Source organism: Podarcis vaucheri (genome assembly GCF_965113315.1).
Source record: "Podarcis vaucheri genome assembly, chromosome: 10".
Lineage (NCBI taxonomy): Eukaryota > Metazoa > Chordata > Lepidosauria > Squamata > Lacertidae > Podarcis > Podarcis vaucheri.
Window position 1 is genome coordinate 40,463,124 of NC_138748.1, and position 15,814 is coordinate 40,478,937.

A 15,814-nucleotide genomic window follows, 5' to 3' on the forward strand; every position below is an offset into this window, starting at 1 on the left:
AATTCTTTTGGCAGAAATTAAATCTAATTTTAATAGTTCAGATGGAGATAGTCCTAGGGACACAAGTTTCCCATGTATTATTTTTGCCCAGGGGCTAGGGAAGTCATCTCTCCAGAGACACTGTATCAAGTGGAGATTTGGAAGTTTATGCCATAATGCCAACCAGTAACAGAGGATGCATTTCCATAATGTGGTTTCTAGAGATGTAACATTTAGTTCCAGTCGTATAGCAGTATTGCTTACACACCTGGGTAATTTTAGCAACCTTCTTAGAAGCTGGTTTTGGATTACCTCCAACTGGGTTAGGTTAACAAAGGACCCCCATAATGGGATTGCATATGCTATTGTTGCAATCACCTTTGCCTTGAAAACTTTTAACACTGATGGAATATGGAAAGCCCCATCTGAAAATAAGAAACGCAATAACACATAGGAAAGGGCTTTAGCTCTGTTTAATACATATGTGTCAGGGTTACTTCCAGATCCTAGCTCACAGAGGATCACGCTAGCCAGCGATCGTTAAATAAAAGTCTTTATTGAGTTACAGTCTCCATTCTCGAGCTGCTGCGTGCAACCCTACGTCTTATGCTTAGATCGGCGAAGCTCCGTCTGAGTCTCCGCCCCTTGCGCACCAACTTAATATCCTAGCCCTGCTCCACCTTTTCCACCTGACAGTTCTCCTCTGGGTCCCTCTGCCCCCCTGGGTCTCTTCCTTCCGGGATTCTTCTGACGCTGACCCCCCGGACTCTCCTGTCTCCTTGCGCCGGGCTTTAGGACCTGGCTCCCTTTCCGGGCTGCCTACTGCGCCACCTTCCTGTGCATTTGAACTTGGCGCGCGCGCCCAACCTTCCACTTTCCGTCTAACCGTCACTTCGCTCCCCGATGAAGGTGTGGCCACTCCTGACTCGTGCCCTCCCTCCTGTTGTGAGCTGCCAGCGCTTGATCCCTGGCGCTCTTCCTCTTTCCTACTCTCTGGCGGTGACGCTGGTCCCGATTTCCAACTGCTCCCCTCTGAGTCCCCTCTGGCTCTATCTTCCTGGGGTGTCCCCCTAGTCTCCCCCCTTGCCCTGGCCACTGGTGCTCCTTTTTGTGAATCTTCTGATTCACTGGAAAGACTCGGAGATCTCAGGTCGTCGTCATCACTCATCCTTTCTTCTGCCTCCTCCCCCTCGCTCTCTGTTTCCTCCCTTGCCCTCGCCTCTGCTCCTGAACCCCTGACATCCATCCCCCCCTCGAAGCCCCCTCTTCCCCCCTCCCCTCCTTCCGGTGCGGGAGCTGGGTGCTGCAGTGTCAAGGGGACGAATGTCGGGTACAGTTCGCTTCCCGTGGCGGGCCTCCATCTGAAGTCTTCCGGTTCTTCCTCCCCGCTCTCGTCGACGACGGTCACCTCTGCTTCCATCTCTGTGCCGCCGTGCTCGAAACCCTGGTCGTCCCCGAAAACGTCCATGTCCGTCTCTCCCTCGCTTCCTTCTGGAGGCGTTGCTCGTCCTGGACCCTCCAGCCACTTTCTGCGCCACTGCTCCTCTGGTCGATCATCCCACCAATACAAGGGTTCTGAAGCAGATCCCGAGGGTGACCCCTCCGGGGAACGGGCGTCTCGTGTCGGTTCCTCATCCGAGTCGAACCCCCGGAACGTGCTGGCTGAAAGCGTGGGCGTGAAAAGCCAGTCGTCGAAAAAGTCCGCTGGCATTGGCCTATGGGGGAAGAGGGCATGAAACTCTTCCTTGAGCAGAGGTTCATCTAAAGCGTAGCCCGGCACCCAGCTGTTGGCACTGGCCGGGGTGCCCTCCTTAGCGAGAAGGTATTCTACCCCCTCTTCCCCCCATCTGGAGTCCAAAATCTCCGTGACTTCGTTGAGGCGCACCTCCTGTGCCACTCCCCGTTGCCTGGTTCCCTCTCGGAGCGGACTCGGCGCCGTTCCGGGTTCCTGAAACCTGTGTGGTGCCTTGTAGGGAGTGAGCACCGATCTGTGGAACACCGGATGCATTCTGGAACCCTCCGGAAGCGCCAGCCTGAAGGCCACCGGGTTGACCTGCTCTTCGACTTGGTAGGGCCCCAGTTGCTTATGCCCTAGTTTCTTCTTGGCCAACGACCTGGCCGGCACTGCGTGGGCTGCCAACCAGACCCAGTCTCCCACATGGATCTCTTCGCCAACCCTTCTGTGTTTGTCCGCTTGTACCTTGTATGCGTGTTTGGCCAGCTCCAGGTGCCGCCACAGCTGATCGTGGACCTCCTGCAACTCCGACGCGAACGCACCTGCTGTCTGCGGCTCCCCCTCCACCAGTCTCTCCAGCCCCGGGAAGGTTCTGGGGTGCCTCCCGTTGTTGGCGAAGAACGGCGTGACCCCCGTGGGCACGTGCTTCATGTTGTTGTAGGCGAACTCGGCGAGCGGCAGGTAATCCACCCACGTCGCAGGCTGTTGATTCGCATAGCATCTCAGGTACTGCTGCATGATGGCATTGACCCGCTCCGCTTGCCCGTTGGTCTGCGGGTGTCTCGCCGACGCCAGGTTGATCTTGACGTTTAGGAAGCCCATCAGCTTCTGCCAGAAATTCGAGATGAACTGCCGCCCGCGGTCGGACAGAATAGACCGTGGCAGACCGTGAACCTTGAACACGTGGTCTATAAACAGTTTGGCGGTTTGTTCCGCCGTGGCCACCTTCGCACACGGGATGAAATGTGCCATCTTGGAGAACAAGTCCACCACCACCAGCACGGCCGTCTTGCCCCTCGAGCTGGGCAGATCCGTGACGAAGTCCAGGGCGACTCTCTCCCATGGTTCGACCGGAGTTTGCAGCGGTTCCAACAGTCCGGCCGGCGGTCTGTGCACTGGTTTGGCCCTCTGGCAGGTGTTGCACCTCGCCACGTAGTCCGCGACCTCCCCTCTCATTCCGGGCCACCAGAAATCCCTGGCGACTAATTCCACCGTCTTCTCCTTGCCAAAGTGCCCGGCAGTGGGCGCGTCGTGCAGCTGATGCAGTACCTTGGCGCGAAGTTCGTCTCCCGGCACGTAGATGGCCCCTTTACGGATGAGCAATCCATCTCTCAGCTGGAACCCGTCGGTCGCTGCCGTGCCCCTTTGCATCTCTGCCATCTTTGCTTGCACGAAGGAGTCATTCTGCAACGCTCGTCGCACCGCCTCCAGGTCCACTGTCGCCGCAGCGCACGCCCACACTGTTGGTGCGAAGATGTGCATGGCGGCCGCTGGCGTGGCGTCCTCCAGATACTGTGGCTTACGGGAGAGCGCGTCCGCCATGATGTTGGTGTCCCCCGGGACATACTCTATTCGGAAGTCGAAGTTCGCAAAGAACTCAGCCCAACGTATCTGCCTCTGGTTCAGGAACTGTGCCGTGCGCCAGTGCTCCAGATTCTTGTGGTCCGTGCAGACCTGCACCGTGTGCTTGGCTCCAATCAGGAAGTGCCTCCATGCTTTGAACGCTGCATGAATAGCCAGCAACTCCCTGTCCCAGATGGTGTAGTTCTGTTCGGACTTGCTGAGCTTCCTGGAGTAAAACGCTCCCGGCCTCCAAACCCCCTGTGGGTCCTTCTGCAGCAGGACTGCTCCGACGGCCCTGTCCGAGGCGTCTGTTTCAACTCTCATCGGCCTGCTGGGGTCGACATGAAGCAGCTGTTCTTCCGACGCGAAAAGACGCTTGAGTGCCTGAAAGGACTGCTCCGCCTGCGCTGTCCAGATGAACTTCTTTTTCTTGGAACTGAGCGTGTCCGTGATGGCCGCTGTCTGCATAGCGAAGCCTTTGATGAACTTGCGATAGAAGTTCGCGAAGCCGACAAACCGTTGGACCTCCTTCCGGTTGCGTGGGCTTTTCCAATCCAACACCGCTCGAACCTTGGCGCTGTCCATGGCGAGCCCCTTGTCAGACAACTTGTAGCCCAGGAAATCCACCTCCGTCACGTCGAATTGGCACTTCTCCAGCTTGGCGTAAAGCCTATGTTGCTGTAGCCTGCTCAGCACTTCCCTGACGTGTCTGTCATGCTCCTGCTGCGATTCCGAAAAGATCAGGATGTCATCCAAGAAACAGACGCACGTCTTGTAGAGGAGCCCCGCCAACACGTGATGCATGAAAGCTTGAAAAACGTGGGAGCCATTTTGCAATCCAAAAGGCATAACTCTATATTCGTAGGTGCCCAGGGGCGTGAACATGGCTGTCTTCCACTCATCTCCTTCCCGCATGCGAATGAGGTTGTACGCCCCTCGCAGGTCCAACTTGGTGAACACGCTGCCCTTGCGTACTTTTGCGAGGAGGTCGTCGATTCGGGGCATGGGGAAGTCCGATGGCTTGGTCACACTGTTCAAAATGCGGTAGTCCACTACGAGTCTTTTTTGGGGCGTGTCTCGCTTCTTCACAAAGAATACAGGACTGCCCCCCGCTGCCTGGGACTCTCGGATGAAACCGCGCTCCAAATTATGATCTATGAACTCTTTGAGTTCCTGCAGTTCGTCTTCAGACATGGAATACAGCTTCCCTTTGGGCAGCGCCGCCCCCGGCAGCAGGTCAATTTTGCAGTCATATGGTCTGTGGGGGGGGGGTAGCTTGTCTGCCTCCTTCTCGCAGAAAACCTCCAAAAATTCTGCGTACTTGTGGGGAATCGCTTGCAGCGTGCCTAGCAGCAGCTGTGACTCCTCTTGCTCCCCTTCTTGCTGGGGCATGATGCAGTGTTCAGCACAAAAGGAAGAGCCGAAGGTCAGCTGCCTCTGGTACCAAGCCAGCGTCGGGCTGTGCTTGTCCAGCCAACTCATGCCCAATACGATAGGCGTGTCCGACAGTTGAGTGACGTTGAAGCTGATGATTTCCCTGTGATTTCCAAGCTGCAGCACCATAGGTGGCTTCTGCTTCACCACTTGCCCCCCTAACAGCTCCCTGCCATCCACCGTGACAACCTGCAGGGGCAGCGTGGCAGGCAGCAACTGTATAGCGTGCCGGTCGACAAAGTCCTGCCCTATGAAGTCTGCATTGCTTCCCGAGTCGACGGTGATTGGTACATCCATGGTGATTCCATTGGGTAGCTGGAGCGATGCGGTGAGCCTCACTACTGGCTTGGGCGGGAGGGGGTCCATGGGCGGTAAAATCTCTGGGGACTGCTTCACTGACACGTCTGGCTGGGCCCCAGTGCCTCTTCCTCCAGCCAGACATCGTCGTTTCCCTGCTGTGTTTCTCCGTGCTGCGTTGCTGCAGTCACCATTGCTGAGGCTGCAGTGTGCTTGTGGAGCCTCCGGGGACACTCTTTCGCCATATGCCCTGGATCCTCGCAGATATAACACTTCCTGTTCCCTCTAGGAGGCTTCGCTTTCACTGCTGCCGGTGCTAGGGCTCTGGCTGCTGACTGAGCCCTTGCACTCCCAACCTCCATCGGTTCCACCCCTCCCCCTGTTGGAGGCGTGGATTGCGCACGCGCTGCTTCTCTGGGAAGGAAGGAGGAGCCCCTGGCTGGTTCGCGCCCGCTGCGCCCTTCGTCCCTGCTCCACGGACGTTCTTCCAGCCGCACCCCCACCGCCCTCTGAACGATCTCCTGCGTGGTCCGGGGTCTCTCCCCCCTCGCAATCTCATCTTTAACCGAGTTGTGCAAGCCCTCCCAAAAAAGGTCTCTGACAGGAGCCGAATCTCTGTCCCATTCCAGGGCACTGACCAAAGCGAAAAAGCGGGCATGATACTGCCTTACGCTGGCCCTCCCTTGCCTTAGTCCATGCACCTCCTTTCGGGCAAGATCCACGTCAATGCTTGATAAAAAACACCCATCCATCGCTTTAATAAAGGCGTCCGCATTTTGGAGCGCAGGATCTTTATCTCTCCACAAATTGCGCAGCCATGCTTTAGCGTCTCCGTGCAAATGGGACATGACGAACCCCACTTTCTCTTGTTCATCTCTAAAGTCTTTGTGCAGCAGTTGCAGTGCACACATTACGTCTGCTCTAAAGTTGGGGTACTGTTGCAAATTCCCATCGAAGTGAGAGACCAGACCGCCTGTGCGTCTCCCCAACCCAATCCCCTCTGGTTTGGGTGTCTGTTGCCCTTGCTTCGTAAGCACGTCCAACCTGACCTGGAGATCCCTGTAGGCGGCAGCTGCTTCCTCCTCTCTCTTCCTGGACGCCAGCGCCTCGGCATTCAGTCGTGAAACTGCTTCTCTGAGTTCCGTTATTTGCTGTTCGGCCGTCATATTGTCTGCCGTTCGTGAGCTCTCTTGTAGGCACCCGCTTTCTCTCCTCTCCGCGAGGCCGTGGATGCCCACAATTTGAAGAGACGGAGCTTACTGTCAGGGTTACTTCCAGATCCTAGCTCACAGAGGATCACGCTAGCCAGCGATCGTTAAATAAAAGTCTTTATTGAGTTACAGTCTCCATTCTCGAGCTGCTGCGTGCAACCCTACGTCTTATGCTTAGATCGGCGAAGCTCCGTCTGAGTCTCCGCCCCTTGCGCACCAACTTAATATCCTAGCCCTGCTCCACCTTTTCCGCCTGACAGTTCTCCTCTGGGTCCCTCTGCCCCCCTGGGTCTCTTCCTTCCGGGATTCTTCTGACGCTGACCCCCCGGACTCTCCTGTCTCCTTGCTTTAGGACCTGGCTCCCTTTCCGGGCTGCCTACTGCGCCACCTTCCTGTGCATTTGAACTTGGCGCGCGCGCCCAACCTTCCACTTTCCGTCTAACCGTCACTTCGCTCCCCGATGAAGGTGTGGCCACTCCTGACTCGTGCCCTCCCTCCTGTTGCGAGCTGCCAGCGCTTGATCCCTGGCGCTCTTCCTCTTTCCTACTCTCTGGCGGTGACGCTGGTCCCGATTTCCAACTGCTCCCCTCTGAGTCCCCTCTGGCTCTATCTTCCTGGGGTGTCCCCCTAGTCTCCCCCCTTGCCCTGGCCACTGGTGCTCCTTTTTGTGAATCTTCTGATTCACTGGAAAGACTCGGAGATCTCGGGTCGTCGTCATCACTCATCCTTTCTTCTGCCTCCTCCCCCTCGCTCTCTGTTTCCTCCCTTGCCCTCGTCTCTGCTCCTGAACCCCTGACAATATGCAAAATGGACCTTCCAGCCCATGTTGTGTTGGAGAAAGACTCCCAAGTACTGAAATTTAAAGACTTGGTCAATAGCTTTTCCGTCTATTCTCCAATTATAGGTTTTTCGACTCTTGGTGAAAATTAGGACTTTGGACTTAACATGATTAATTGTAAGAAAATTTGATTTGCAGTAAACATCAAAAAATTTTAATGCCCTCCTGAGGCCGACTCTTGAGAAGGATAGGATCACTGCGTCGTCTGCATAGAGTAGAAGGGGGCAACGATATTGGGCAAGACGGGGGGCGTGGATCGTTTCTTGAGACTCTATCAGAGGCACCCTCATATCACTTATAAATAGATTAAAAAGGGTCGGAGCAAGGATACATCCTTGACGAACACCTCTATTGATAGTTACTGACTTTGAGAGGTCGCCGGCAGCATAATAAATCCCTGCCCCCCATCCAGCTAAGCATTTTGGTAGATGGATTTATATAATTTATTCTGAGTTAAAACACATCACTGATCATTAACAGTAAAGCTTCTAAGAATTTTCAACTTAGTAGAGGGACAAGACATGGGAGTCCTCTGCCAGCCTATTTGTAATATCACTCAAACCCTTCTAGCAATTTGACAGCCAAATGGAATTAAAGGAATAGTAATTCAGAAGAAGGAACTTATACGGATAGTTGCAGATGATATAATCATTTATACAACATACTGTATGTAAATACATCAGCTTAGGAGTTCTATAATTTTTGCAAGAATACGACAGAGTGGCAGGCTTTAAAATAAATGATGGTAAGAATGAGTTGCTATCATGACATACAAAGGAAAAAGAAGAAAGGCAAATTAATTGGAGCATAACAGTGGAGCAAAACAGCTCAATATTTGAAAGTCTAAATCAAAAGTTGTATAAATAATTATTTCTCCCTTTCAAAGCAAATTCAAAAGCATCAATTTTCTGTTCTGATTACAGCAGCATAGTCCAGAGACTTAGAATATACTGTGCCTCATTCTTAGTCTGAGCAGAAATGTCAATGTAATCTTACTCATCCAAGTCCTTCCATATTTTGAAATTTCCATGCTCATCTGCATTTGGATTCACTTTGTTAAAACTGCAGATTAAGTGGTGACGTTATTTCATCCAATATTATATCAGTAAGATACTTCATTAAATCTATATTCATTAATTTTCAATATATAACAATTATTTTAAAAGGAAAAGATACAAAACAAAATCCATTCTTCCAGGTTACCAGCGAAGTATTTTATAAAACGATGCCACATTTCAACAATATCATCTACATCATTAATTTAATATATATTGCTTTTTAAGAGCATGGTCACACAGAAACATTTCATCATACCCAGTAACACATATATCCAGTTAAATTATCTCTTAAATGTAAAGTTGATTATACGGTGCAACACCAGCTTATCAACTGGTATCATCTACAGGCAATCAGCACTCCTACAGACCACTGGCTGGGGAGGCGTGGCCAGGCCCCATTTAAACAGAGGCAAGAGCCGGAGAGCTTCCGCCCTCCCGCAGGTTTCTACTTTGGCCTTGCTATGGACCGCGGTTGGTCACCGCTGAGGGGCCTGGTAGGAATTTTTCCACTTGGCAGATTGGCATGGGCCATTGGGTTTTCACCTACCTCATAGCAATTGTCACAACTTTGTAAGGTTTGGCAGTTAGGCATTGGTTGATCTTATGATGGGGGTGGGGAGGTGTGGCCATCACCTGCCCCTCCAAGCTTAAGTGTATTCCGTTAAAGGAATCCGGGGGTGTGGATCTTGTCCGAAGTCCAGGGCTGCGCTAGGGGCATGCCACGACCCCGTAGGGAAACCTGGGGGAGCTTGAGTTGGTTTGCATCAACGGGGCTCCTCCTATCAGTGGTTGACCCTTACCGGACTACCTGTGTGACAGGCAGGAGTCGGATATAGCCAGGTCAATTCCAATGCCTAAGCCAATACCGCTCACATTCTGTAACCAATAAAGTTGTAGCCAAAATTTGCCCAGTAACATTAACCTAATATCTGTGTCTCTGACCAAACTGCGGGAAGCAGTGGGAGACAGGCGTGCCTGGCGTGCTCTGGTCCATGGGGTCACGAAGAGTCGGACACGACTAAACGACTAAACAACAACAACAAATATCTGTTTTCTTGTGTCTCATTCATCAACGAGGGGGTGGTTTCGGGATCTCAACACACAACTGGTATTATCCATGAGCAATCAGCACTCCCACTGAAAACAAGAGTGCAAAGAGTGCTGCATTGCATCTGAAAAAGATAAAAATTGAGTGCCTTTGAATTGCCTCTTAAAATAGGAAGTACAAATTTTGGAATCCAAGCCTATAAAGATATCCTATTTTTATATTACAGTAAGTGAACATTTTGGTAAAGGCATGATTAGACATGCAATATTAGAATATACTATAATACATATAACCAAAGGACTTTGCAAAAATTCTCATATATTTTGTACACACAAATTTTATATTTATACATTCCTACATAATGCATATATTTAATCATATCTTATACACCTTATATATATAGAACTTACCTTGAAGTAATGCAGCAATTTGGAGTGATTGTTGAGATGGGTGTTCTTTGAGAATATCTAAAACAGTTCTACCTAAACTGTCTTTTATGTTGGCATCAATTCCTAAAATAGAAATTGTGTTTTTACAATTAAAGATTAAACTTATTAGATAAAATATTTTTCAGTATAAATGCCAAACATCAAGACCAGTAATTTACTGTAAGGCTAATTGATGGCATGTTGAATATCAATACAAGCTGTTAAAAATTGTCAGTGCTGCCTCAGGTCCTAGCTCACAGAGGACCAACGCCAGTTGCTCTTTATAAACAAAAGTCTTTATTGTGGTTCATTGTTGGTTTGACATCCGTGGCGTGCAGTGCTACGTCTGAGTCCTTAGACCGGCGAAGCTCCGTCTGACTCCTCCCCGCTCATACACCAGTTCAAGAGCCGAGCTTTGCTCCACCTATCCCTCTCCTCCTTTTGCTCCTTTCTCCTCCGGGTCCTCCTGCCCTCTGGGGTTACCTCCTTCCTACTCTCTTCAGAGGCGGATTCTTCTGACTCCGCCCCACCCTTCCGGCGGGCTTTAGGACCTGGCTCCCAATCCGGGTTTTCTGCTGGCCCGCGCGCCTCCACATTTGAACTTGGCGCGCGCGCCCAGCCGCCTACTTTCCTCCTAACGGCTACACTGCTCCCCCCACTGCTTTCTCCTTCAGGGAGGCTGGCCGGACCTGCTCTTCCCTCCGCCCCTCCACTCTCTGACGGAGGCGTGGTCAGTCCAGCCTCTCTCTCTCCTCCTGCAGGAGGCTCTTGTGTTAACCCTTGGGATTCTTCCCCCCCGCTACGCTCTGGTGGGGAAGCTACCCCTGATTTCCAGCTGCCGCTTGGAGACTCCCCACTGGCCCCCCTTGCCCTGCCTTTGGGGGCCCCTTTCTGGGAATCCTCTGATTCGCTGGAGAGACTCATGGAATCTCTCTGGTCACTGGCATACCCTGCTGAACTCCCCTCAGATTGTTCCCCTTCGCTCTCCATCTCCTCCTTCCCCTGTGGCTCAGTGCCTGAGCCCATGACAAAAATGTACTAATTAGTATCCTAAATCTCATATATATGTTTATGGACTACATAAAAGTCAAATGGCTACAGAAATTTAAAAACTGTTCTTTTTTCATTTTTTCACCACAAAACAAAATAGCCTTTGCTATAGAATGCCTGGCAGTACAGCTTCAATTATGGGTTACTCTGAGAGGAGAGGTAGCTATTCATTTGCCTTAACATCAGTAGACATACTCCAAGGACACTGAACATATCTTAGTTCAACTACAAGGACCACTCATTGTCTGTCTGGCCACATGGCAATTGGAAACACAGTTTGTTCCACAAGACCCCTACTGGTATTCAGCAAGAAATAGCAACCAGATAAGACTAAATAACATGGTTTGAAATTAGGAAAGTTTGAGATTATTTACAACTCATTTGGAGAATAATTATGATTTACCTGTTTCTAGCAGAATGCGTACCACATCCACTTTTCCAAACAAAGCTGCTTCATGCAGTGCACTCCCTTTTTCTGTCTGGAAAGAAATTAAATACAATAATTAAATAGTTTAACTTCCTAGAAATTATCTCATAACTTGTTAACTTATTATCACTATACACTATAGAGTGGGACACTGATTGTGTGTGAATATAACAAAATCATATGCATTTTTCTTAACCAAAGAGTACATTCCAATAAATTCAGTGAGACTCAGTCCTCAGAACACAAACATGATGCTAACATTCATAATTACATGGTTCAAAATACCAATTGGGCCAGATGGTAATGATAACTGATATCTGAATTTGATCACCATTTCTCCATAAAGGTCCTCTGGCTTAGTATAGTAAACAAGGTTCTACATGGTCATGTTAGTAGTTTAAGCATCCAAGGGAGATGCTTTTTAGGCACATGCAAGAAGCTGTTTATTGTTACCCCCCCCCCATGAAACTCTTAATTATTGCTGTGAAACTCATAATTTATAAAACAAGACTGTTTTTCATGACCACACATTTGTACACCATTCCCAGTTGAAAATCCTAAATACAAAAAGTATACATGATTTTTAAAAAAACCATCCCAAGCGGTTCAAGGACAAGGTCAATCTTGGCAGGTTAAAATAAATTAATCACTTTTTGCATGCTTATACTTTTAAAAACCTGTAACTTAAAGACTGTTTCACTTCAAGTTAATTGTTCTACATTTGGAGTCAGTCAAATTCAAAATGAAGATTAGTGTGCATGCAAGCACCTCATTAACTAGTAGACGGACCACCTAGCCAAGCAACCATTTTTGGTACTTTCTTTATTAGGATATTTATGTATTTGTGGCTTCTTTGATTTGCTTCCACAAACCAGATGCAAATAGTGCTGTTATGCCCACTTATGTACTAGTAGCTCCCACCAAGGAACATGATGTTGTACTAGTCAGATGAATTCTCATGTTTTTAACTGTTCTGCAAATGTGTTAAGTAGTATCCCTTATCCCAATATATATGCTAGGTCTCCTCCAGTGTCCACTGGTGAAAGCAATTCTGAAAAACTTAGGATTTTGCTGATACTTTCCTCATTTGTGGGTTGTTTGACAAAATGGGTATTTACAGAATTAGCTTGCTATTACCACGTACGATAAATGTTTGGTAGTAAATGCTTGTTGGCATTATTTGAAGGGGGGAAGTTGGTAACTAGGGGAGGAGAGATTTAAAAAGGGAAGTAGTGTGAATTAAAACAAACAAACCCATGATGTCGATGGTAACTTGTGATTTTAAGATGCACATTTTGTGAAAGCATTCCACAAAGAGAAACCGAAACACAACGTTATTGTTGCTTTTAATTTACTTGATAGAAAAATGCACCTTTGATTAATGCTTTCTAAAATATGAATAGTGTAACAGAAAATATTGTAATATTTCCATATAATAAATAAAACAGAATAATGTAGCAAAATGTAATTATATACATTTAATTAAATAAATATTAATACAAACACACTTAGCTATAATTTAAACAATAACAATACTTTTACAAAAAATTGAAGAAGAAGAAGAAGAAGAGTTTGGATTTGATACCCCGCCTTTCACTCCCCTTCAGGAGTCTCAAAGCGGCTAACATTCTCCTTTCCCTTCCTCCCCCACAACAAACACTCTGTGAGGTGAGTGGGGCTGAGAGACTTCACAGAAGTGTGACTGGCCCAAGGTCACCCAGCAGCTGCATGTGGAGGAGCGGAGACACGAACCCGGTTTCCCAGATTACGTGACTACCGCTCTTAACCACTACACCACACTGGTGAAATAAAAAGTGAGAAGAATGGGGTAATAGGCAATTAAGTCATACTTAGAGTAGACATTAAACAATGGACCTAGGTCCTTTGCTTTCTGTGGGTCGACTTTCAGTATGATTAACTTTGGATAGTACCCATGCTTTTTAACATCAGAAATGTTAGCTAAGGGAAGCAAAATGATAACAAATACAACTGCAAACAAAACCAAGACTCCTGTCAGGAATGCTTCTCTGGTACTGTAGTACCATGGTTTCCATGGCTGAAGTAATTCCATTTAGGAATTAGGAATTAAATCCAGGCAGTTGTTTAGTTCATGAACTAAAGCTAATGCAGAACCAAGCTAATACAGAACTTGGTAGTAGACATCTTCTCATTGTAAATGCTCTCCCAAGTATCATAGTTGTGCATTGTGGGAGGAAAGTCCATTTCAATCTCTCACTTGATGACTTCTATCACTTCTTTCATATGTTCTGCAATTCACCAAAACAAAGAAACAACATTATTTCACTGTTTTCCCCAAATCAATGCTGATATATGAACAGACTTAAAAGAAATCTTCATATGTGTCCCCCTTAGTTCCATATGAATCTGACACTGTCCACTTACAATCTTGAAAAGTACAGCATTTAGAACACAATAAATGGGAAGTGTGGAAATCATACACCCATTTAAGAGTCAGTGACCACAAAATACATTCAACGCATGTATGTGGATGTATTATTTCTTCCGGAAATGGTGTCTGTAATATCTTCCTATTAGGGTTGGGATACTCCTGTGCTGTTAGGGTTGGGACATGCCTGGGTTGCTTGTTCCATTCCATTCACAGGTCATGTTCTGCTTAAAAAATTAAAAACCCCAACACATCTGATCATGAGTCTGGTGCAAAGCTCTTAATGTAGCTCTATAATTGTATATACGGGGAAGGGGGGGTCCCATATTGCCCACTTTAAACATAGTATGCCTGAACTGTATGTGGTACAGAGCCAATCACCTATAAATTCTTCATGCTTTTGGGTTGCTGATCCAGCACACTTCATGACTCTGACGGCTTTGTTCTGTCAAACAAACACACACACAACTTAGAAAAACAGCAGCCAACAAAACATATCAGAGCAGCTTTCAAATGCTCTGCCGAGCTATATATCCCCAAAACCATCACCCCATGGAGCCATCCCACAGGGAATCATGGTCATATATCTCATTTTAAATCTATTTGTTGTGTGACAAGAGCCTCACCTTCTGCTCCATTCCATGGATCTCCTTGTTCTGCAGCGGCGGACTTTGTTGTTGTTTTTTTAAAAAAATAATTTTTATTAACCGACCAATCAAATCAAATCACATCACATAAATTCCGAATTACAAAGCCGAATTTTAAATTTTGTTGAGGGGACCCATATTTCAAGATCCGAAGGGGGATTCTGATCATCTTCTTGCTACTGCGTTAATGTTCCAATCAGTCCAAACAAAGTTCATAATTCTATCCAGTCTTATCTTGCTGTTTCCACATCTCATCTTGTTCGTATATTTTCTCTTTTTTCTTTATGATCTCTTCTGATAATCTCAAGCCAATAAACACCAATAATAATAATAATGTGTGAATTTTTCCATTCATCCAATCCTCAAATCGAGATGGTTTCCATATATCATCGCATTCATAGATAACATCGCTCTTTCCATCATTAATCACAGAACTGTCGTTCTTAAGTCCCTCTGAGGAGTTTCACCCACAATATAAAAACAGCTCTATTTCTCTATTTCTTCTCCCAGACTTAAGTCCTCCGACAGAACTTCCCAATATGGCGACGGTATTTTTAACTGCGTCATTCCAAAGCCCTTATATATTCCACGCTCTTCTTAAAAGCATGCTTTGGTTAGAAAGTTTATCTCCACACAGACATAAATCCACAGCTTAAGTCCTTCAAACGACATTTCTGACTTGTGGGGGGAGGGATTCTTGTTTAATCACATAGAGGAAAGAAAGGAAAGTTTTTTCCCCTCCCCCATCCAGTCCTTTTACCATACCGAGTCTTGGTGTATCTTCATCTGGTTAATTCTTGTTCTTCCGACTCGTCTTCTTTATCAGAGATCTCTTCTGTTAACAGTCTTTACTCCCCCTCCTTCCTTGAAATATGTGCATTCGCTTCGTTCTAATCGTTTCTTTTGAATTTCTTGCAGCTAGAGGCGCGGATCAGAGGCAGCGTCCAGGAGCGCCGATATCCACAGAAGGGCATTCTGCCTAGTGCCCCCATCCCCACAAATTCGGGGGTGGTATAGGGCACAGCAGGCAAGGGCAGCCCCCCCAACACAATCCTGGGGGGGGGTAGGGAGGCTATTTACTCCCATCACAGCCTCCAAATTACCTCGTGTGGGTCGGAGAGATGTTATTTTCAGCCATCTTCTGATGCGCCCCTAGTGGCCCCCTCGCAGTGGCGGACTTTGGGCTTTAAAATTTCAGTGGCACCCTGTGCAACACCAAAATTTGGCGCACCCCTGCCTCTCCCCTTCCATTGTTTGTCATTGTTGCAGCACCCCCTGTGGCACCCTCTTGGCTCAGTGCCCAGTGTGAGTAAACCAGGGGCACTCCCCTAAATCTGCCTCTGTCATTCTTTTCCACTCCTCCAGGCTTGTGTTAACCAGAAAATGGTGTCTTCCATTTTCCCCCATTCTTTTGCTAGACAGGCAACAATCTGTCACGAAATAGCAGTATCCACATTTGCTACAAATTCAGTCATGTACGGCAGCAACTTGGACTACAGTTCTCAGAGGCCTCTTGTTCAATGTGTCCATACTCTGACTGGGACATAGAGCAAGAGCTTTTTAGTGGTGGAGTGGTGGCACTTCAGTAATAGAAATTTCTTCCCAGAAAATTCATTAGACGAGTTTGATTTACTTCAGCAGGCATTTGGGAGTCTGGCCTGAATAAAATATTTTTTATCAGCTGCTAAAACG

The 15,814-nt window shown here is 47.8% G+C and overlaps 1 protein-coding gene and 1 long non-coding RNA gene across 7 annotated transcripts in view; both read right to left on the minus strand.

The window, feature by feature from the left end:
- The window catches only part of ANKS1B (ankyrin repeat and sterile alpha motif domain containing 1B), a 366,454-nt gene that overhangs the window by 312,635 nt on the left and 38,005 nt on the right, over positions 1 to 15,814 (minus strand). For all 6 annotated transcript variants that reach the window (XM_082240761.1, XM_082240767.1, XM_082240757.1 and 3 more), the window contains 2 exons: positions 11,045 to 11,120; positions 9,574 to 9,675 (listed from right to left, as the gene is read on the minus strand). In XM_082240761.1, the coding sequence (XP_082096887.1) occupies positions 9,574 to 9,675; positions 11,045 to 11,120 (178 nt within the window). The remainder of the gene's footprint in view (positions 1 to 9,573; positions 9,676 to 11,044; positions 11,121 to 15,814) is intronic.
- Positions 13,324 to 14,420, minus strand: LOC309542195. Its single transcript, XR_014224143.1, has 3 exons — positions 14,102 to 14,420; positions 13,857 to 13,920; positions 13,324 to 13,335 (listed from the first exon to the last, which is right to left on the minus strand). It is a non-coding gene; the product is annotated as an uncharacterized lncRNA (long non-coding RNA).